The 21,825-nt window shown below is 42.5% G+C and overlaps 3 protein-coding genes across 5 annotated transcripts in view; 1 reads left to right on the top strand and 2 right to left on the bottom strand.

The window, feature by feature from the left end:
• Nucleotides 1-3,132, bottom strand: part of LMBRD2 (LMBR1 domain containing 2) — a 30,296-nt gene extending 27,164 nt beyond the window's left edge. Inside the window, exon 1 of the mRNA XM_033086068.1 lies at nt 2,972-3,132. The gene's annotated coding sequence lies outside the window, so the exon portion shown is untranslated. The remainder of the gene's footprint in view (nt 1-2,971) is intronic.
• An 84-nt stretch (nt 3,133-3,216) lies between these two features.
• SKP2 (S-phase kinase associated protein 2) lies at nt 3,217-16,275 on the top strand. 2 transcript variants are annotated; one of them, XM_033086216.1, is made up of 10 exons: nt 3,217-3,291; nt 4,009-4,265; nt 5,737-5,848; nt 6,136-6,279; nt 6,752-6,886; nt 8,028-8,126; nt 10,429-10,556; nt 12,028-12,079; nt 12,720-12,827; nt 14,676-16,275. In XM_033086216.1, the coding sequence occupies exons 1-10, from the start codon at nt 3,284-3,286 to the stop codon at nt 14,887-14,889; spliced, it is 1,257 nt and encodes a 418-aa protein (XP_032942107.1). In that variant the 5' UTR covers nt 3,217-3,283; the 3' UTR covers nt 14,890-16,275. The 2 variants fall into 2 exon arrangements, with proteins under 2 accessions (XP_032942107.1, XP_032942108.1); XM_033086217.2 differs by lacking the exon at nt 3,217-3,291 and having other exon boundaries at nt 3,791-4,265.
• Nucleotides 16,276-17,098: 823 nt separating this feature from the next.
• The window catches only part of NADK2 (NAD kinase 2, mitochondrial), a 33,642-nt gene continuing 28,915 nt past the window's right edge, over nt 17,099-21,825 (bottom strand). For both annotated transcript variants that reach the window (XM_033085782.1, XM_033085781.1), the window contains exon 12: nt 17,099-19,877. In XM_033085782.1, coding sequence (XP_032941673.1) covers nt 19,739-19,877 — 139 coding nt within the window. In that variant the 3' untranslated portion in view covers nt 17,099-19,738. The remainder of the gene's footprint in view (nt 19,878-21,825) is intronic.

Here is a 21,825-nt window from a genome sequence, read left to right on the forward strand (position 1 = left end):
CCTACTAAGCAATATATAAGATTATAAATTGATCCTTTTGCATAGAGTAGATCTATCAGTCATTAATGAAATAGATTCGATTACTTCAACTATATGTCCTTGACAAACTGATGCTGTCTTTTACTCATCTACTATACTACACACTTGAAAATAGCTTTAGTGCCAGAATTTTTTTTCAGGAATTCAAAAAGAAGAGGAGTCTGCCAATCTGCAGCTCTGCCTGTTCTTCAAACACTACTAATGAAGACAACCACCATGCATCTGCTTTTTCTGTATGGTACCTCAGACATTTCTAAAATACTGAAGACTTTAATTTTCCTTGTTCTTCAAGCACTCTCAGGTAGAGATCAAGCAGATTTGAAAAACCTGCATTTCTAGACATTTGGATATTTCAGTTAAAACACCTGAAAAACCAAGCAGCCTTACTTTGTATTTTTAAAGATCATAATTAGATCTGAAGAAAACCTGTCATCAAAAAAGTTGCCGAACTATGGAAGATCTCTTCCACAGACAGTCAGGGAAAGAACGGAGAGCCTTAACATACAAAAAATCCCAAAAAAATAATCTGGGCAACAGCACCTCCCGCTTAAAGCTGAAGTCACAACTCAGCTACAATACAAAAACTGCCATCTCCAGCAACATATCAATGGCCAGCTCACTGATGGCCTTCTGCTTTTCTGTCAGGAAATACTCTGCTAGTTCTTACTGAGGTTCTACCAGCATACTTCACTTGACGAAAAACCCAGTGTTTGGTTTCTGAAGCCCGCCCTGCTCGATAAAATTATGCTGCTAGAAGTTGTAAAGGAAGACTTTACTCTACAGACATGCAGTAGTAGACTACAGCCTCTAGTACTGATAGAACTGCCCCACACTAAGAGCCCTTGACACTTTTATCTCACAACAGAATGGGTTAACTTACATTAACTTATAATGTACTTATAATGAACTTATAAACAGGGAAAAACAAGAGGCAAAGCAACAACACAAACAGTCCCTTCAGCCATTTTAATATCTCAGTCTGCACAGTGTGTTGTGGGTATTTATTTTAGGTTGGTTTCACATTAGGGGAAGGGTAGCATCCTGGATTTTGTTTGGTTGGTAGGTTTTTCTGTTTACTTTATTATTACACACTGGTTCTAACAGCTTGGGGGAAATAGTAAGTGTTTATAAACAGAAAACAAAGAACTGCTTTATCTCTGCACAGTGAAAAGTTATATAAAGAAAGAAAATAGCCACAAACTGCCCAAGCAAACCAACCAGAGAAATTATCTGATTGCACTATTTGAGAGAAACAACCTCTGAGATTAGTGAAGAAAGCAATTTGCATGGCTTTGTTCTTCTAAAACACAACAGTCTATATATTGACTGATACTTTATTAGTACCTGTCAATTCAACTATTTTGCAATGAAAAACAATTAAATTGATGAAATGTTTAATTGACAATAGGTCGATATTTAGGGAATCAAGTTTTGCACCCTCTAATTAAAAAAGAAATGCTGTGCTGACACCACTCAAAATAGCAGTACTCTGATTTGGCAGGAGACTAGGTTCCACTCAGTAGCACTAAGTGCAAGACAAATGCTTGACCAAGGAACATTAAGATTTTTGTGTTCAAATGCAAGCAGGAACTATCAGTGCAAAATCATGGCAAGCTCATATGCTTTACGTGGTCCTGCCTTGGTACTCCATTAAAGGATTGCAGAATCATTAAGGTAGCAAAAGATCTCCAAGATCCCCAAGTCCAATTTTTAGTATATTAAATACCACAGAGACTGAAGCTTTCAAACGCTTTAGGGAAGTATGCTGAAAAAACCACATAGAAGAAAATAACTGACTTATCGTAGGAACTGAAATAGAATCAAATACAAGCACTGTACAGTTGTAAGCAGAATCTAAAAAAAGAATAGAAATCGGTATGTGGACTACCAGACCAAAGCACTCACACAAAGCAGGTGTCAGTAAGGCAATCACATGACTACTGTCCAACACTGCATTCAGGCAAACAGACTATTTGCCAATTTCCAGATTGCAAAAAACACTTGGATTTTCCGGAAAATCATCTCTCAATTTCCCATATATTAATAGAGAAGAGTGACATGATTCACAAAGAAAAAAGGGGCTGAAGGAAAGGTGAAATAAAGTCAGCTTTTTCTTTTCAAAACCAAAACTCCACCTCTTTTTCATCTGATTACCTGCTTAAATAATATTTGAACAACCGTTTCATGACCTAAGTTAAAACCGGAAACGGTTAAAAATATCTATTTTTAAGATTACATGAATGTTAATTTGAGTCTCATCATTCTCTGTATGCGACATAAAGTTGTGTACTCTTGCCACCCTCAATTTTATAGGCATGTCTCTCCGTCGTTATGCCGTAAACAAAGGACAGCATTTGCAAGCAAGTGGTTGACTAAGAGCGGAGCTGCAGGTGTGTTTAGAATTAGTTTTCCATTCCCATCAATTTCAAAACAAGCACTTTGGGGGAAAAAAACCGCAGGAAGAGCTGCATTGCTGAAATTCCCGCGGGCTGTGAAACACGGCGTGAAAAGACTGCAGGGTCTGAACAAGCATGGTGAGGGTCAGCACCAGGCACACACGGGCAGTTTCAGGTGTTCCCAGAGAAAACCTTCCAGGGTGAAACGTGCCAGCGCTCCCCGGCCGGCCGTGTGCGCACAGGCCTGTGCGGCACAGCACCGAGCTCCAGGGACACGGAGCCCGCACGGCCCCGCTGCGGGCTGGGGGGCCCTGACGGGAGGGAACACCCGGGATAAGAGCTGGAAACGAACTCGCCGACCGCCCTCATCCATCACTGCCCCGCGACCATCCATCCTTCCCGTCCTCGTCACAGGGGACGTGTTCCGGGGCTGCCGCTTCTCAGCCGGCTCCCGTCCCCGCTCGAGAGAACCGGCCGTGACTCGGCATTGCGGCCCCGCTCCGCCCGGCCCCGCGTCCCGCCCGCCGCCGCCTCACCACGGCCGAGCCGCCGCTCAGCGCCGCGTCCCTCGCGGGGCTCCGCCGCTCGCCATCCCGCCCGGTACCGGGCTCAGAGCGTGGCGCAGGGAGCTGCTACGGCTCCCGGTTTCTTCCGCGTCGTAGCCGCCGCCATTCGCCGCCCTCCGCCGCCGGCCCGGCACGGCCCCGCCCCGGGGTGGGCACAGGGCTGCGAACTACAACTCCCGACAGCCTCTGCGCTCCCTCTGCCCTGGCTTCCGGCCGGCGCCGGGATGGCGCGGTGCTGAAAGGCGCGGGGCGCGCGGCGGCGCGCGCGGGTCTTCCAGCGCCATGTACAGGTACGGGGGCACCGGGATACGGGAACACCGGGAGGGAGGGATGCGCCGGGACGCGGCCGTACGAGTACCGCTGCTGGGCTGCGCGGGAGCCTCGTGGCGCCGGGGCTGGGCGTGAGCCCTCGCGGGCCCGCTCGGGTCCCCTGGCTGCGCGGGGGTGACTGAGGGGCTGTGCCCGGGAACCCCAGGAGCCGTGTGGGACCCGGGGAGGCGGGAAGGGGCTCTTGGATCGCACGTGTGTGTTTAGTCCTGGGGGAGCGGGGCGCCCTGCCCTTGGGGCTGGCGGCGTGCGCGGGATCCGCGGGCCCTCTCTCCCGCCTGCAGCGGGGAGAGCTTCCCGGCGAGAGCTTCCCGGCATCCCGCCACGCCGGCCCGGGCATCCCGCCCGCGGCTGTCGCGGCTGTGTCCGGGTCTGGTGGTGTCGGGAGGCTGCCGTATCTCGCCGCCTCCATTGGCTCCGCTCCCCGGTCCCTCGCCCGCCCCATCCGGGAGCGGGGCGCGCTCAGTCCCTGGCGGGATCTTTCCCAGAGTCTGCCAGACCGAGCACACGCCTGGGCTGTGGCCGCTGCTTGTGCTGCCAGCGCCCGCAGATCCCACACTTAATCGCCCTGCGTGTGAATGTGGAGTACGAGTGACTGAAATGTTCCAAGGATCCCCATCCTGTGTTTGGTGTCAGTCTGGCAGTACCCTCAGAGCCTCTGGGTTTTGCTGTGTCTGCAGAAAGCACCTCCAGGAGATCCCATCCTCTAGCACTAATGTTTCCACCAGCTTGGAATGGGACCCTGGCAAGACCTCGGAGCTTCTCTCGGGCATGGGAGTGTCGGCCCTTAAGAAAGACAAGCTGGGCAATGAAAACACACCACAGGACCTGCTGGTGTCGTCGCCCTGCCTTCCTCCAAAACGGCAGAAGGTGAAGGATAACGAAAAGGACTTTGTTATCATGCGCAGGCCATGGCTGCTCCGAGAGACAGAGTCAGGTACTGTCACCCTGGTCCAGGTTCTGCTTCAGTAGAGATGGAGAGTGGGCATCACAAGCAAGGCAAACGCCCTGCCTGCTTTATTGTTTACTTCTTTGCTCTTACCTAGCAGAATGCCACGTTTAGATCTACTGGCTTTCAGGCTTGGGGTGATAAGTCCTCTTTTATGTATGCCTTTGAACAGGGGTGATGTGTCTGATTCCAGAATTGCAGCCCGTTAAAAGCATGGTTCTCTGCTGCCTAACCCCGTGATCACCTGTGTGTGTGTGTGCTGGGGGGTTGTGCTGCATGTTCCCGTGCCTGTGTGCTCTTGTGTATGTGACATAGGTGGCACTTTGGCCCAGCAGGGTTGCGTTGTGAATCAGTGTTTTAAGGTCTCCCAAAAAATCAGCAGCAAAACTAGATTTAATATAAAAGCGAAAGTGTGGCAAAGTTTGTTGGCAATTTTCACGCTAAAGTACACAGAGAAAAAGCGAACTAAAATCAGTCAGTCTAAAACGAAAGTCAATAAAAAAATTACCTGTTTGGAGGCAAGAAGAGAAGGGTAAGTAAGGAGGTCATGCTGAGGTGTGCCACTGGGCTGTGTCCAAGCTCCCAATGGAAATGAGCAATGTGAGGGACTGTGCCCAGAGGGCTACAGGAAAAGCACATCAAAGGGTAGAAGGCTGCTGGGCTGGAATGAGAAAGAGCAGGGCTCTAGGACCCTTGAAAAGGGGTGTTTCTTTCCCTGATGTCAGAATGTGGATTTTAGTCTGGGTGAGTGTGGGATGTGAAATAAATAAGCAGCTCTTTCCAGGCATTATGCTGTCACACAGAAGGTGGGAATGCCTTCAGACAGTCCTGTTTTTATATAAGATGGAGTGCTGGGTCAAAGGCAGCTGTTACTGAGCACCACCACCCAGAAATCTCCCATGTGAATCACGACACCTTCTGAAACCCTGAGAGAAGCTGTGATTGCACCACATTGTTTCACATAATTCCTGGAGTGGTGATAGCATGTATGTTTTAGAAGGCAGTTTGTAGCACCTGAATTTTTTCTGTGTATGACACAGAAACATGTCTTATCTTGAGCTCTCTTCTGGGATTCTTACATGTGTGGGAAGAGTGAGCATTTCAGCAGAGGGGGGGAAAAAACCCCAGAGAATCATACAAGTGTTAGATTACAAAGGCAGTAGCTAAGATGCTCTTGTTCCCCAAGTGAGTATGTGAGTAGTGTCAATAGCTTTACTATGTATACAAAGTTGATGTTATAGGAACCTATACATTTACCAGATGTGCCTAGGCAAAGATGGAAAAATGTCTTCCTACAGTGATGAGCTGCAAGGGAGATGAATAATGGGGCTGTTATCTGATGTATAGCCTACAGAGAAACTGTAGAGGGGCTTGTAACAGCCAAACCAAACAAGGCATCTAAGCAACAGGCAAAAATGAACCAGCTTTAACTAGACTGTGTTTTGCTCTTTCCCTAAAGGTATTTCTTTGGATGCACTTCCAGATGAACTGCTTTTGGCAATCTTTGCCTATTTGCCCTTAAAGGACTTGCTGAAAGTTTCTATGATTTGCAAGAGATGGCATCAACTTTCGTGAGTATTACTTCTTGTCATTTAATACTAAGGAAAATCTTTATTTCCATAGACTGTTAAATGGTTTGCTTCTCATCTTATTCTTGCATATATAATTCAATTTAGGCCATATGTGGGTATGTATAACCAAAAGATGCCTCACATGTTCCCACATTATTGTAGTCTATTAAATAGCTTTCCCTTCTCTCAGTCTGTTTTTGACACTGAAAACTTTCTGTGGTTGTATGCTTACAGCATTGACCCATTACCTGTTTGAACTCACTAACAAGTAAAACTCTATGCCCCAGGTTTGATGAATCTCTCTGGCAGACTCTTGATTTGACTGGTGGGAATCTGCTGCCAGGAGTGCTTGGACAGTTGTTGCCTGCAGGTGTTACTGTGTTCCGCTGCCCAAGATCTTGCATTGGGGATCCATTGTTTAAAACAAGCAAGTAAGGCTTTTTCTGCATGTTCTGGGCCCTGAAACTGTGTCTCAGATATTCACAGTCTGTTTTTGGTTTTAAGGTAATAGCAGCCAGCAGCAGTGTTTGTGCTGTCTCTGGAGTGTGGAAGAGCTAATCAATGGTTAAGCCTGTGTTGAAACAGAAGAACCTACACTCACCTGTCAGTTTTTTAAAACCAAGTTGATGTGATTTTTTTTTTTTTAATATCAAGCACCCTAATGCCCTTGCAGTATGTGTCTTGTAGAGCAAAGAATTATCATCATCTCCAGCATTTTTATGTGGTACATGCAAAAAAATCATGTAACTCCAGCAAGATAGAATTGCAGGTGTTATGAGGAATCAGAAGTATTTTTTGGAAGTTTTGCATACTTTTAGTGTATAGATATATTTGTGACCACAGAGCAGGTTTTAATGCAATTTTAGTAACCTTTCTCTTTCTTCCTTTTTTTTTTTTTATTAGTGTTCTTAAAATTCAGCACCTGGATTTGTCAAACTGCACAGTGTCTACTGCGGATCTCCACAGTATTCTTTGTCTATGTGAAAAGCTGCAGAACCTCAGCTTGGAGGGTCTAGTGCTTTCTGACAACATCATCAAGTGAGTGACATGTTTGGGAATATTCAGTAAATGCCTTCTGTTTAGTGCCATCATTTTGTGCACGCTAATGAAAGAATGCATGGAAAGTTGTTCATTGTGGGAGTCTTTTGAAATGTCTAGTTTTAGGTGCCTTTTTTTTTCCCCTCCCAATTCTCCAGAGTAGCAGGAGGTTGGAAAAACTGCTCATCTCTCTAGGGTTTGTGTCCATATTCCTGTAGCTAAGATGTACAGCAGAGCTACTTTTATTTCCCCATTTTTGTGCTCCCAAGAGAACTTCGTGTTTGGTGTGCAGCTTCTTTTCTATTCCGGGGGCTCTCAGTGGCTCTCCTACCAGATACCCATTGTGCTTCTGCAGTGTTGCTCACTTTTCTGTTGAACTTCTGAAGTCGTGGAAGAGTACAGATTCTGTCAAGCAGAAGTAGTGTTGATTGGTTCAACTGCAAAGACACTAATGGGTGTGCAGTCAACCTGTTGAGTCACACCAGGGTATTGTGGAGGTGCCAGGGACCATAGGTCAGATGGCAGAGACTCTGGCTGTCCTGCTTTTCAAAAGATCAGTAGTAACAGTTAAATCTATCTGAAAACTGGGTACTAATCAAGCACTGCTGATGAAATTCTGTTGCCTTCTGAACAAATGTACATACTGAATATAAGAGCTTTTCCAGGTTTTGTTAACTGCATGTGTGCTCTAGTCTTGCAAACAAATGCATTCAGGGGATGCTATTCGGACATTGATTTTGTCCAGAGGGACGGCATTAGAAATAGGATTTTTGCTTTGTCTTTTGTAGAGGTGTAGTCATCTCTGAGAAGGTGGGATATATGTTGATTGGCATACAACAGAAGGTGAAAAGAAACCATTTCCTTGTAGACTGAATAGTTCATAAATGTGCAGACTTGTCAGCAGCATCAAGTAAATAGACAGGTATCCCTTTTAATGTTTTAATGTGCCTTGATGGCAAGTACAGAGATGAGAGCCTTAGTGACTCAGACTGGTCAGTTGATTAAAGATGCAGGACATCACGTTTTATGAACAATTCCTTGTCCAGGAAATTAGGTCTTAAAAATAGTCACATCCTAGCAAACCAAGCAATGTTCCAATGTTTAAATTTTATCAGATTTTTCTTTTTTTTTCTCTCTACAGGAGCATTGCTAGAAATCCCAATTTGATACGACTAAATCTCTGTGGGTGCTCAGGGTTTTCTGCTGAGGCCTTGGAGCTGATGTTGAGCAGCTGTTCTATGTAAGACAAAACCAGGTTTTGCTATTCCTGAAAGAAAGGATTTATTTTTTTCCTTGGGCATCCCAGTTACTCTTGTATCTAATACTTTTTTGATGTATTTTTTTCATGTGTAATGTTTTGTAATGCAATTTTTTGATGTGCCTGGTTTTGTTTGTAGGTGCCTAACAGTTGATTATTAGCTGAATAGTCAGGCAATTTCTTTCCATCAAGCTATTTTCTGCTTTAATAGCAAAGATGTAGTTTGTGAGTTTTTCATGAGTTTTCTGAATCATCTTTTTAGTGGGTAAACCCCATTTATGTTCCTTTGATATCACGTAAATTTGATTTTCTTTATGAAAATAGTATGTGATTCTCACAGAGATGAAGTGTGTGGTTTGGAACTGGAAAGTGGAGTTCCAGAGCAGAGTACAGCATGAGTGGTCGAGAACACTGTGCCTTTCCATGGTAGAATAATCCTTCAGTAATGTTCTAGTTTATGAAGGGCTGTGTTCAGATTGACAGCTCCAGTGATTAAGCCATCTGTTAGCAGAACGTCATTGAACTGGGCCCCACTGAATTCGGGATTTATATCCTAATCTTTCTGCTGACTTCCTGTGACCTGCAGGATAACGTACATAATAGCTCCTTCTGCAAAAGCATGTTTTTTAATCAAATTGTGAGTTACTGGGCAGCCAGGGCCTTAATCATTCTGTTGCTTGGTCTGATTACGCAGATCATGAGCTCTTTAGCGGATGGCAGTCTGTGCAGTACACAGTGAATACCAGATGGCAAACCTGATCCTAGGAACGCTAGTGGCAATTTAACTGTTTTTTCATTTTGTGTAGAGATTGCCAGCTAAATGCTCTAGTTGGGCATTTGCTGTATCTTTGTATCTTGTATCTTTGTGCCTTGGTCACAGCTATAACACCTGGACACAGAGCAATACAGTAATTTCACGATTACAAGCTGCACCTGATTATAAGCCGCATGTCCAGGTGTTGGCAACATTTTGTTCTTTGTCCATATATAAGCTGCACCAGATTATAAACCGCACTTTCGCTTGCAGCGAGGATCCCCGTGTAACTCTCCCAAAGTTGCCAATTAGTAACAGAATCGTGGGATCGCGGGGTTTACTGGCTCAGCTCGGGGCCACGCGGGCTCAGCCCACTCGGGGGTGCTGACGGGGCCGAGTGAGCCAGCTCAGCGCTGCCGCTCGGCGGGGCCACTCAGGGCCGGCCGCCGCTGCTGGGCTCACTCACCTCTGCCTGCATCGCCGGTGCTGGGTGGGCTGGCCCCGGCCCATGTTCACTCTGCCCGGCCCCCGCCACGTTCGCTCCCTCTGGCCCAGGGCTGCCCGCCCGGCCTCCACCGCGTTCCCTCCCCCTCGACCCGGGGCCCAGCGCTGCTGGCCCTGTCCCCGCTGGGCAGGCTAGCCCTGTCCCAGCGCTGCCGGTCCCACCACTGCTGCGTTCGCTCCGCCTGGCCCCTGCCGCGTTCACTTCCCCAGGCCCGGGGCTTGGTGCTGCCCGTCCGGCCCCCGCCGCGTTTGCTCCCCCCGGCCCAGCGCTGCCCCGCCGGGGCTGGGTGGACTCGGCTTGGCTTGGGGCTGCTGCCGGCTCGCACTTCGGGGTTTGCAAATTTCAGAACTTTTTTCATATATTAACCCCTCCGGATTACGAACCACACTTCCAGGTTCAGACCAAAACTTTAGTCAAAATGGTGCGGCTTATAATCGTGAAATTACTGTGTACTTTGTCCCAGCCCCACGGTGACAGGCTAATCAAGCACGCGAAGAGACTTGAGTTCACAGCATGACCAGTGTTTATATAAAACTACAAATTATTTTATGCTAATTGGGATTAATTGCTCATCTGACCAATGCTGATAATGGGTAGTGGTTTTTCCTCTCAAGTGACCATCTGTTCAGTTGTAACAGATTCATGTCACAAACGAAAAGGCTGTCTCCTTGTGGCAGTTCCTGGAGAGAGCCTTCACGTCCTAAGATACTACTGAATCAGTTGAAAATGGCTTTGGGAAGTCACTTTAACGCTTTTCCCAGACCGGGTCTAAAATTAGCACTGCCCAGGTGGGTGAGGATGTTCTCTAGTTGGATCTTGAAAATCTCCAAAGATAGATTTGGATGGGTAGCCTGTTCCATTCATTAGTGCTTAGTTATTGTCATACTAGAATTCCTTGTCATGAATACAGTAAGTTGGCAGTAGGCATGTTACAAGTATTTGCTTTAAAAGTGTCAGCCGTAACAGAAAATACCAGAACTTGAACTGTGTTTCAGCCATTCATGTTGACAACTCTCTGTTTGTAGGCTGGAGGAGCTGAACTTGTCCTGGTGTGAATTCACAGCCTCTCATGTCAAAGCAGCAGTCAATCATATTACTTCAAAGATCACCCAGTTAAATTTAAGTGGATACAGAGAGAATCTACAAATAGCAGGTAAATAGCAGTGTAACAAACCTTTATCCCACTGTGGGATGAAGCAGCTGGCTTTACATTTTCTTCTGGTTGGCAATAACTCTTTGTACAGAAGAATCATGTGCTAACAGTAACTTTTGTGCTCTGTGTAGTTTGAAGTTCTTCCTGTCAGAGACTCTTACTATGAAGGGTGATTTTTCTTCTGAATTTGGGAACAGTCAAGTGAAAACTCATTTCTTCAGCTGAAAGGAACAGCCTTTACTTGTGAAGTAAGTCCTGGAAGCAGGACTTTGTGTGCTATGAATTAGCTCCAGGAACAGTATCTGGAAAGCTTTCTTAAGGCCCTGCTGTTGTGTCTGCTGAAAGCATCTTCTAAAAGAGAACAGTCATAGTAAGTGCTTGAGTTTCAGACTGACGTCCAGATACCAGTTAATTTGGAAGGCAAATAATCTCAGGAATTAACATTTAACCATTTACTTGCTAATAGTTCTTTCTAGAAGGAAAAGGTTTATTAAATTGGAGGGTTATAGAAAATGCAGGTAAGTCAAGATTTGGGGGAGGGTACCTCAAAATGAACAAGAGCATATTTTTGTGGTAAAGAGAATTTAATTTTTGCAATATCACAGTAGGGCATTGGATGACATGCAGAGTGTGGTCTCTCATTTCTGTTTAAGTATCACACAGACTTCTTCATGCATTCCCTTTGTGGGGAAATGGGCAAATCTTCTTATCTCAGCCCCAAACCCATAAACAAATACGCTACGTAATATTCTCCACTTCAGGAATTTGAACCTTTCATCAACTTTACTCTGTTTCAGTGCGCATAAGACTTGAATAGTAATTAATCATCATAATTAAGGCATTTTGTTTAGTTTTTGCATATGAATTCTGAAATACCAAAATTCTCTTGCATGTTGTTGAGCACCTTGCAAAGGCTTTTAGGTGATATCTGAACTGCGGATGATTCAGTTCTACTTGCAGACAATGAAGTGAAAAATTTACAGTTTAAATCAGAAAAAACATAGCTTTTTGTCATAAGGACATGATTTTTTGTGGATAAAAATGGAGATGCTTAAAGGATTTGATGCTCTAAAAGGATGTTTGATACATGGAAAATTTTTGTTACTTTTTTTACTACATGTAAGTATTTCACACAGCTCACCATTACTATGTTTCAGTAAATTTCTGAAAAATGCCATTGGAATTACTGTGTTCCTAAATGTATGGTTGATGCATCTGACTCCTAGGCATAATTTGCTGAATGAAAGGTATCTTTTTGCTGAGGGTTAAAAGAAATCTATGTAAGGTATCTTCATAGGCAGACTGTATGGTGTAAGTCTTAAACATGTATTTTTTGGTTTAAAAATTGTGCTTCAGTTGTGGGGTTCCAGTAGAAAAGATATACATGAACATGTGTAGACATGAGTAGGCTGTGTAAAGCACATCCGTCTGTTACTGAGAGAGGGACTGACTCTGTGTGACTTCGTTTCAGATGTGAAAACACTGGTGGAGAGATGTCCTTTGCTTGTCCATTTAGATCTCAGGTAAGAAGATCTGTGCAGCCACTCCTTAAATGCTTGTGGTTCAGGGCATTAGCACTGAGGCTAGGTTGTGTAGCACTGCACATCCAGAAAATACTACTCAAGCTAAACCTACAGAAAATTTAATATCTGGCATGACCTAATCTAGAGTAGGTAAGTTATTGAAGATGTCTTTGTTAACTCAGCATAAATGTCAGATACCTACGTGATTTGTTAACTAACAAGAGATGGTAATTGATAGATATAATGGAAGTATTTAGATGCCTACAGTTTATTGGCCTTGCATCCTAGAGAGGGTTTTAAGTCTTCTCTAATACAAATTTGTTACTTGATCATGTAGCTGTAAAAAAAGTATGTATTTTGGTTTTGACCTAGTCAGTTACAGTATTTTGAAATCTCTGAAGAGCTTGCGTTTTCATGGTGTAAGTTCTGCTGCAGAGGATCTGTGTGAAGAGAATCTTCTGCTTCACTTGTCTCTTCACTTGCCCCACACATATACGAGAGATGGGTTGCTTCCATAAGAAAACATACTTCAGTGGTAGGAAATAGTGATACTCAATAAATTCCTCTGCCTGAATTTTAAAAATAGCAAGTTTACTGCTGCTGTATACATAAACCTTCATTTAATGTGTTCTCTGTACAGTGACAGCATGATGTTAAAGCCCGAGTGCTTCCAGTATTTTAAACAACTTGTGTTCCTACAACACCTGTGCCTTAGCCGATGTTACCAGATATCACCTGCTGCCTTAGTGTAAGTAACCTCTAATTAGCTCTGGTTTGCTGTTCATGCAGAGGGTGAGTTAATTTGAATTTGCTTTATTTTAGGTTTAGAATTGCAAATACTGTTTCAAAAAATTTAATAGTATGAGGAATTGGGAATAAAACTAAGGTAAAGTAGCCTATCTGCTAGAACCTGAAGCCTTCAAGAATCCAGACTGGAACCAAAGCTGACATAACCTTTCAGTAGTGTCAGTCTGTCAGGCTGCTCGATGCCTAGTATCTTCTCTTTGTGGCATTATACCAGTGGAACTCACTGCTGGCATGGGAGGTTGCAGTCCTGCCAGTGGCCAGTATTGATGTCTGAGTGTGCAGCAAGGTTTGGAAAAGCTGGCAGAGTTGACAGTACTGGCTGGACTAGTAAGCTGTGTATGTTTGCTTTTGTGTACACCTTTATCATTTATTGATTGTGACTGGAACATGGCACAGAGTGACTTGTTTGTGGGGTCATTCTGCCTTTTATTAGTATAAAAACTTTCAATCATAATACTTTAAAGAAAGATGTCAACACAAAGGAAATGGCCAACAGTAAGGTTGAGAGGCAGAGGACTATTGAAAATGAGGATCTGAAGAACCTCTGTTATGGCAGCATGTGCCTCAGCTTTTTGATTTTGTCACGTGCCTACTGGATAAGATACACAGTTCAGATGATGACTGGGAAAATGTAAAGCAATCAAGAAGCTGGGTTGGCTACTCACCAAAATATTGCTACAAATTGGAGACTGACTGATAGTACTTGGGGGCTTGTGTCTTCTGAGCCACATCCTTGAACTTCACCTGGGCAATTCCCTTGTTCTATATTTTTAAGTCCAAGGACATTGAAGAATAAAATCAGTTTGTTTTCAGTCTGTGAGAGACATTAACAAAGAAGTAATTTACTCAGCCAGTTTCCTGAATTACCAGTACTGAGTACTAGTTTCAATTACAGTAATTTCACGAATACAAGCCGCACGGACTATAAGCCGCATTGCCGGGTGTTGGCAAACATTTCATTCTTTGTCCATAAATAAACCGCACCTGAGTATAAGCCGCTCTGTCATTTGCAGCGAGGGCCCGCGTGCAACAAAGTTGCCAATTAGTAACAGAACCGTGGCAGGGCGGGGTTTACTGGCTTGGCTCGGGCCATGAGGGCTCGGGGCTGCCGACAGGGCTGGGTGGCCCAGCTTGGCGCTGCCGCTCGGTGGGGATGCTTGGGGCCGGCCGCTGCCACCGCTGGGCTCGGTCATCCCGGCCCGGCACTGCCCCACGGCAGCAGCGGGGGCACAGAGCCCACCGGCACCTGCGGCGGCGATGGGAGCTGGGGATGTAGCCTGCCTGCTCCTGCGGCGGCGGCACGGGGCCAAGCGGAGAGAGCTGCCTGCCTTCCCCCGAGCCGCGGGGCCAAGCGGAGAGAGCTGCCCCTGCCTCCCCCGGGCCGTGGGGCCAGCAGGAGAGAGCTGCCTCGCCTTCCCCACCCCCTGTGCTGCCTGCAGGGAGCAGCTCCACCCGCCACGCAACAGAGTATCAATTTGTAACAACCGTGTAAATGCAGGGTTTTACTGGCAGGAGCTCGACTTTGCAGTTTGCACTGACTTGGTTTGCACTCCCAGGGTTGAAAATGTCAGAAAATTATGCACATATTGGCCGCACCTGAATATTAGCCGCTTTCATGGTATGAGAGCAAAATTTTGGTCAAAACAGTGCGGCTTGTATTCGTGAAATTACTGTAAATATGTGCTTAAGTAGTTTACCCTCTTCTAAAAAATAAGTAGAAATGGAGTTATGTAGCTTGGGTGCAGGCAGAAACACGTCTTCAGTTTCATTATTATTTTTCTCTTTCTAGAGAGCTTGGTGAAATTCGAACACTGAAGACTCTTCAGGTATTTGGAATAGTGACTGATAGCTCCCTGCAGCTCCTCGAGGAAGCACTGCCTGACATGAAGATCAATGGTTCACACTTCACCAGCATTGCAAGGCCCACTGTTGGCAATAAAAAGAGCCATGAGATTTGGGGCATCAAATGCAGATTGACACTGAGAAATCCTAGTTTCTTGTGATCACGTACAATGCACCGGATGCCATGGACACACCGTGCATTGAAGCTCCTTAGGAAAAAAATGGTGCTGAAGCACCTTTTATCGTAGTACTGTTACTGCCGTCTTACACCCTAATGTTGTTTTATAGTATTTTGTATCCATTTTTTATATGTAAAGCCTTTAGAAATTTGATGATCTGTAAGCAATTACAGAATATTTCTTTCAGACTTTATTTCTTACAGGGGATCTTTTGAAAAAAAAATTATGAAACAAACCACCATAATTAAGTAATGTCAGCCTCTAGCAACTGTCTGCAGCTACTGGAACAGCTTGCAGAGGTGCCACATATTTTTATAAGGTTAATTGAGGAAATTCAAAATGAATCCTTATGTATTAAATCTATTCAACTATGTAACTGAAGAAAAGGTACAGTAGGATGAGTGAATTAAACTTGAAAACAGTAAATTGGGGATATCTACACAGAAGCAGCTAAGCAGTGTAGAGGAGCTATAGAAAAGTTTTTATTTAGGAGGCCACAAAGGAAACTTCTGTCCTTAGTAGCCTTCATTTTTAGCCAAATATAGTCTGGAAAGCCTGTTCCAGAATTAGCATCTGTAAAAAAAGATGCTGGTTATCCATTATTTCATGTTGTAGTTTTTCTGATTACATATTACAGAAACTTAATGTAGCTTCTGTGAGCCTGATCATAGATATGATCTTTCAACTGCAACTGATAAATTGGTAAAAGTTTTGCCAGAGGAGGGCTCAAAGAGTTCTAGATATGACCAAAAACCAGAACCTGGGACTGCTATGTAAGGGAAAGATGCTTTGGTGCTATCAAGAGACATTAATTTCTCTTTTATTTTAGTTTGGTTGTAGTAGCACTTCACTTCTTGTATTTGTATCACTAACCACTATTGTCTAGTGTTGATTTTTTTAAGAAGTCATAGGAGAAGCTGAGTAACTGTCCAAAAAAAAAAAAAAAACCAACAACAAAAAAAAAAGGATAGGAACAGGTAATGACTTTAAATGAACCTTGCATTTGCATCTGTTATCAGGGTCCTCATGCATCAGCCTAGAATATTCCAGCAGGTGTTTCAGCTGATAATTCCTAGGGCAAAACCTGGACCCTCTGTAGAACATAAATATGCTGCTGTTTTTCCCATGAATGCAGTAAGCAAGCAGCTGAATTTATTCATGGATGTTTTAAGAGTAGACAATGCATTACTGTAGGCCTTTGCATAGATATAGTTTTTCCCATTGCAGTCTTGAGAAAAAGCATTCAGGAATGAATACGTAGTAGTGGAGAACAGATTAATTACTATGAAGAGTGTATGAGTACTAGAATTTGATATTCAACTTGACTTTGTAGAATATAGTAAATAAAGCATTATCTTGGTAAACTAACTTGGTTTGCTTTTTATTAAATTTAACAGTGTAAGTAACAGGTGTTAATAGGGGGCTTGTATGCCTTACAAAGGAGTTAATGGGCAATGTACCTTGTGAAAGTTGGAAGAATGATAGGAGGTTGGAGGATACAGAATATTCTACTGCCTCGGTTTGTTGCCTTAGAATTATATCTTAAATTACTTCAAGAAGAAAAAGTACATCTTTGCAGTACAGCATTACTGTAAATTCTCCTTATGCACAATGTAACTCCATGCATCTTCTCTTACATTTAATAGAGATCTAAGAAATTGCTAGATTGTGTAAAATAAATGATGGGTGGGAGAATGCTTTTCCTGATTTGCCACCAACTTTGTGTCATGGGCCAGAAAGAAATTTCTCAAAGTACTGTATCATCAATGGTGGTTTAAAGGACAGGGTCTTAGCAGAAATAATTTCAGCATTGATTAGAGTATGCTTTAAAACCTGTGCAGAATTGGAACTGTAGTAGGCCTTTAACTAGAAGGAATAATTTTACATACCAGATGCAGTGTTGGAGGCAGATCAGTACCACTGTTGCCTTTTTAATGATTATGATGGCAGCTGTAGCAGACATAAAATGAAAGCCCTCTGGGTAAGGTGCTCAACTGACCCTATCCTAAGGGAAATAAGAAGTAGCCCTAAGCACTCCATAACAGAACCTGCTACATTACTTAGTCTCTGCACTACATCTAAATGCATGAAGGCTCACAAATCATTAAAAACTAACTGGAACAGTAAAGTGAGAAGAAACTGAGCACATGAAACACTTTTGAAGGTTGAAATAAGGCACAGGACAGCTTGATTCAATTAACCTTTTAATTTTTATTACATAATGTATAAACACCACTTGGAAAAAAAATAGGCAAAGAATAACAGGTCTAGTTTAGCAGAACACAGTGTAGACTAGCACTAAATGAAAATACCATGGACTTGACTCAGCAAGTAGAAATGGTGCAAAAATCACTGCCAGTCTGTGCAGATTGAATCAGTGTTAAACCAGTCCTCTCCTGGAATATTGTTTACCAAGTAAGTTGGCTGTACTGCAATTCTTCATCACAAAGGATCCTTAGGAAAGGTCCTACAGTTCTTTAAGAAGAAAAAGGTAGCTGCTTACTATTAATTATAGATTTCTGAATCCTAGTCAATTTAAGCATTCACCAGTAAATGCTTCAACAGAACTGCAATTAAATACAGACAAAATCAGTAGAGGCCACTCATGAATAGGTCAGGCTTCCATTTTGCTAAATTAGTAACATTTTCACAGTCAAATTCCTAAGTCCTAATCTAGATAGTACTTTGGAGCTGTAGAGCCTGAAAACATTGCCTTTTAGCCTTAACATTCATAACAAGAAATGACAAGCATATTTAAGAGGTATGCTTACGGATCAGACTAGCCAGTCTCCATTAAAACACTGCAGCACACAAATGTCTAAATAAGCAGGGGAAAGGATTTCTGCCATAGATTTGCTGTGCAAATGCCTAAATACCTGTGCTGTTCAATACCTAAATCTGATCTAAGAGTGAGTAGTAGAGTTCTAGGAAGTAATAAATTAGTGTTAATGGCATTGGTGGGCTTTGGAATTTTTTGAATCGTAACAGCATACTGACTAGTGAACTTGACAGAGGCACATAAACAATCCCTAAGTGTTTACAGATGGATTGAGAATAACTTAGAACACCCGAATCCACACAACTTTTGGAAAGGTTAGTCTTGTGTCTTTACCTTTAGACAAACTTTGCACATTGTTTTAGACAGTCTGAGCTTTATTCCAATAGTTCCTGAACTTAGCAATTTTTGAAAGCTTATTTGGCTAATTTGAGTTTTCCCCTCTGGGTCTACAATCTTAATAACCCAACAGTGTAAATAACCCTGCAGCACACTTAGAAGGTGAAATGTACACAGTGATAGCTTATTCAGACAGCTGCATCAATTTCACATTTTTCTAGAACTGAATGGTCTGGTCAAATCAATATCCTCTAAATTCACTCTCAAGTCTAAAAGGAAAAAACCCTTTGTCCATTTCCTCCACCAAAAAAGAGCAGTCTACATTTTGCAAGTGGCAATAAATGCACTGACTGATTTGCCACACTGGAGAACATTTCCATTAGACCTGAGAACATCTGTTACAGAAGTTTCTTCATTTGAAAGTCATTTGAAGACAACTCACTCTTGGAAACCAATCTGTAGTAGACAAAACACAGTATTTTCAAGTCACATTGCACATTTCCTGCTGTAGGATTATTTGTTTTGTCAAATTCTGCCTCACCTATGCGATTACAAGCAGATTTCAAAAGGTAGTCACAGTTTCACAGTTTCTCTAAAAGATTTAAAAGGTCACTTGCTCTTCTTTAATCAGAGCGTTTTTATTTTTTTTCTTTCTATTATCAGTGTGATTACCTGACATAAGTAGAGACATGAAATTAATTTGTTGTCATTTACATATTACTAGAATTCAGCATAGGATTGGATTTTTAAATTTTCTGGAGAAGGTAAAAACATGCTGGGAAAACTGAAAGACATTGGCATTAGCTTGTGCTCCAACTCCTAGTACCCAGCATATCTCATTCTTCTTTAAATGTAAGAAATTCAAAACCCAAAATTCCAAACCATTCAACTTAATAAGGCTAAATCTACTTCTTAATGATAGCCACTTACATACACTAATGTCTCTGATTATCTGCTTTCCAGTTAATCCATTCAGTGAAGGAATTTATCCTACTACAACATGATTTCTATAATGTGTACATTCCTCATGAAGGAGTGAAGAAAACCTTTGGGTTTCAAGTCCCTACCTAGCCAAACAGAAAAAGTAAAAGCTACCTCATTTAAGATGTATTAAACCAGACCTATACTCTTGATGTAAATCTACAAAGTAGAAAAAATACTGGAAGCACAAAAAAAAATTGCCACAAATTGTATGAAACTACAAAGTTGTACAATTTTTTGAAAAGCATACAAAAGATTTGTATTTTCATTTCTTTTACATCAACATCATGGTTTACCAAAATCTATATATCCTTGCATCAAATTGCTAGTTTGACAGTCAACTTCTCTACAAAAAGTGTATGTATGAATTATTTAGTTTCATCAGTCCCAGACTGTTACTAAAAAACTGTACATTTGAATATTTAATGCTACTGACTTAATACTTGAACCCATTTACCTGTGTTTACAAAGCTTTCACGTTTGCCTTACAGGTTAAAATGTCATTTTCACTGAAGTTAGAGGTAACACTTCAGACATATTTTACACTAGATGCAAAAAGAGCTTAAATATCAGGCTAATGACTCCCCAACCCAAAGGAATGAAAAGCATTTCAAGCTTCCTCCAAATGCTCTTGCATCTGAAAAGGCCAACTTCCAATATAATGCAGCATTGTGATATCCCCATGGTTTCCCTCTACGGATCCATAAATGTTTCATCAAAATACATCAAGGTCCTTCATTCTTCCAGCAGAACAGTGCACAGTGAATCGTCTGTGTCAATCAATATCGAAGCTATTGCCCCATCATTGAACTCAAAAGATGTTCCTCCATCCACAACCATACAAGCATCCCAACAACGGGAACGGACACAGACTCTGCAAAAACCCAACAAGGAAGATAATTCAAGTATTTAAGAAAATTTAAGTATTTCACACAAGCGCTTAACAATAAAACTGGTTCTGGGACATTATTTTGCTTGGGCCAGTAAATGTTTAACTTCCACTTAGCATGGTACTAGAAGCTCCCAGGTGCTCTGTATGGACTTAGCACAGAGTCCAGAGAGAACTGAAGGACTTGGCCAGTGGAGCCTATTGCTCCCAGAGTCTGAGCACAGCCTATAACATAACACCTAAGTGTTGAAAGCTGAAGCTTAAGTGCAATTTTTAAAGAAACTACTGATGGTCCAATTTAACTGTGATTTACTTAATCTTCACAGAAAAAGTTTACAATTACAGTAATTTCATGACTATAAGGAGCACCCTTTTGACGAAAATTTTGATTGAAACTCAAAGTGCGTCTTATTAATCCAGTACACCTTATATATGGACAAAGTTCAGAAATTTGCCAACCCGGAAGTGTGAGCCGGGAGCCACGTGGAGCCATGAGCCGTGTCAGCCAGCGCCAGGGATGGGTGGGAGTGCCGGGGCCCGCGGCGCAGGGAGGGTGCCTGGGGCTGTGTTTAAAGGCTACACCGATCTGTGAAAAATGTTTGCAAATTGAGCACCTGCCAGTAAACCCCAGGATCTCGTGATTCTGTTACTAATTCGTTACTTTGTTGCGCATGGATCCTCACTGCAAAAAAAAAAAAAAGTGCGCCTTATAGTCCGGTGCGCCTTATATATGGACAAAGTTTGGAAATTTGCCAACACTCGGAAGTGTGTCTTATAGCCATGAAATTACTGTAATTTAAGATTCTAATATGTGGTCTTCATATTATATATATTTTATAGATATATAGCAATGCTTGAGCTTCAAGTAATTTGGACACTTACATAATTAATTTTGTTACATTAATCATTCACAGAGAGGAAAAGTAATTACAAACACAAAGCTCAAGGTCAGGATGCTTGCCAGGCAATTTCAACAACTGCAGAATATTGTCAATACTGGAGTCTGACTATACCATATTTAGTAAGTTCAAATCTAATCTTACAGAATTTAAGGCATGTCTTTTAGATCTGGACAAGACAAAATAAAGAATTTGGCTCAGAGCTCCATTAGACATTTACTTTGATACAAAAGATTGAATTTACATATAATTACAATTGAAATACTGCATTGCTTTCAATAGTTTCTATATTATTGTTCAGTTCAGTTGTTCAGTTATTCTGATCATATAACAAATGGCTGCACGTGTTTATATTTAATTGTGGCAAGCTCCACATATCATAAAAGCATTTAGATTGGCAAAGATATGCAGGATTCATTGAGTTCAACCATTAAACAAGCACTACCAAACCCACCATTACATCCGCAGATGCCATGCCTACATGTCTATAAATATCTTCAGGGATTCCATGGGCAGCATGTCCCACTGCTTCACAACCCTTTCCATGTTTCCTAATGTTCAATCTAAACCTCCACTGGCACAAGTGCCCTAAGTTCAAATGATGAATTAGCAAACAATTCAGTTTGGAAATGTATTTAGTCCAACCTTCACCTCAAAACAGGCCTTACTTAAATGACACGTGGTTGCTTAAGACCTTGCCCAGGCAAGTTTTGCGTATCTCCTAGAACAGTGACAAGACAATCTATAGAGACAACCTGGTCGACTGCCGGACTATTCTTGATGTGAATTTTTTTTAATCAGAATCATACATCCTATAAAATTATGGCTATTGCATTATACTCTGCTCTGAAATGAGTTTAACTCGAGTCTCCTCTGAACGCATACTTTGGTAGCTGAAGACAGCAACTGGATTCCCCCTTAGTCTTGTCTCCTCCAGGCTAAAGGGAAGCACTGTTTGAGTCTTTCCTTAAAAATCACTTGTTCCTGCCCCCTTATCCTCCCAGTGGCCCTTTCCTGAATTCATTCCAGTTTGT

The sequence above is a fragment of the Catharus ustulatus genome, chromosome Z (genome assembly GCF_009819885.2).
Source record: "Catharus ustulatus isolate bCatUst1 chromosome Z, bCatUst1.pri.v2, whole genome shotgun sequence".
NCBI lineage: Eukaryota > Metazoa > Chordata > Aves > Passeriformes > Turdidae > Catharus > Catharus ustulatus.

What these genes read in the sequence shown, in the direction of transcription:
- SKP2 (XM_033086217.2), top strand. Translation starts at nt 3,929, where the DNA reads ATGTTCCAAGGATCCCCATCCTGTGTTTGGTGTCAGTCTGGCAGTACC. An exon ending in ATGTTGAGCAGCTGTTCTAT is followed by an intron (nt 8,127 to 10,428) that starts GTAAGACAAAAC and finishes CTCTGTTTGTAG; the next exon opens with GCTGGAGGAGCTGAACTTGT. An exon ending in ATATCACCTGCTGCCTTAGT is followed by an intron (nt 12,828 to 14,675) that starts GTAAGTAACCTC and finishes TTCTCTTTCTAG; the next exon opens with AGAGCTTGGTGAAATTCGAA.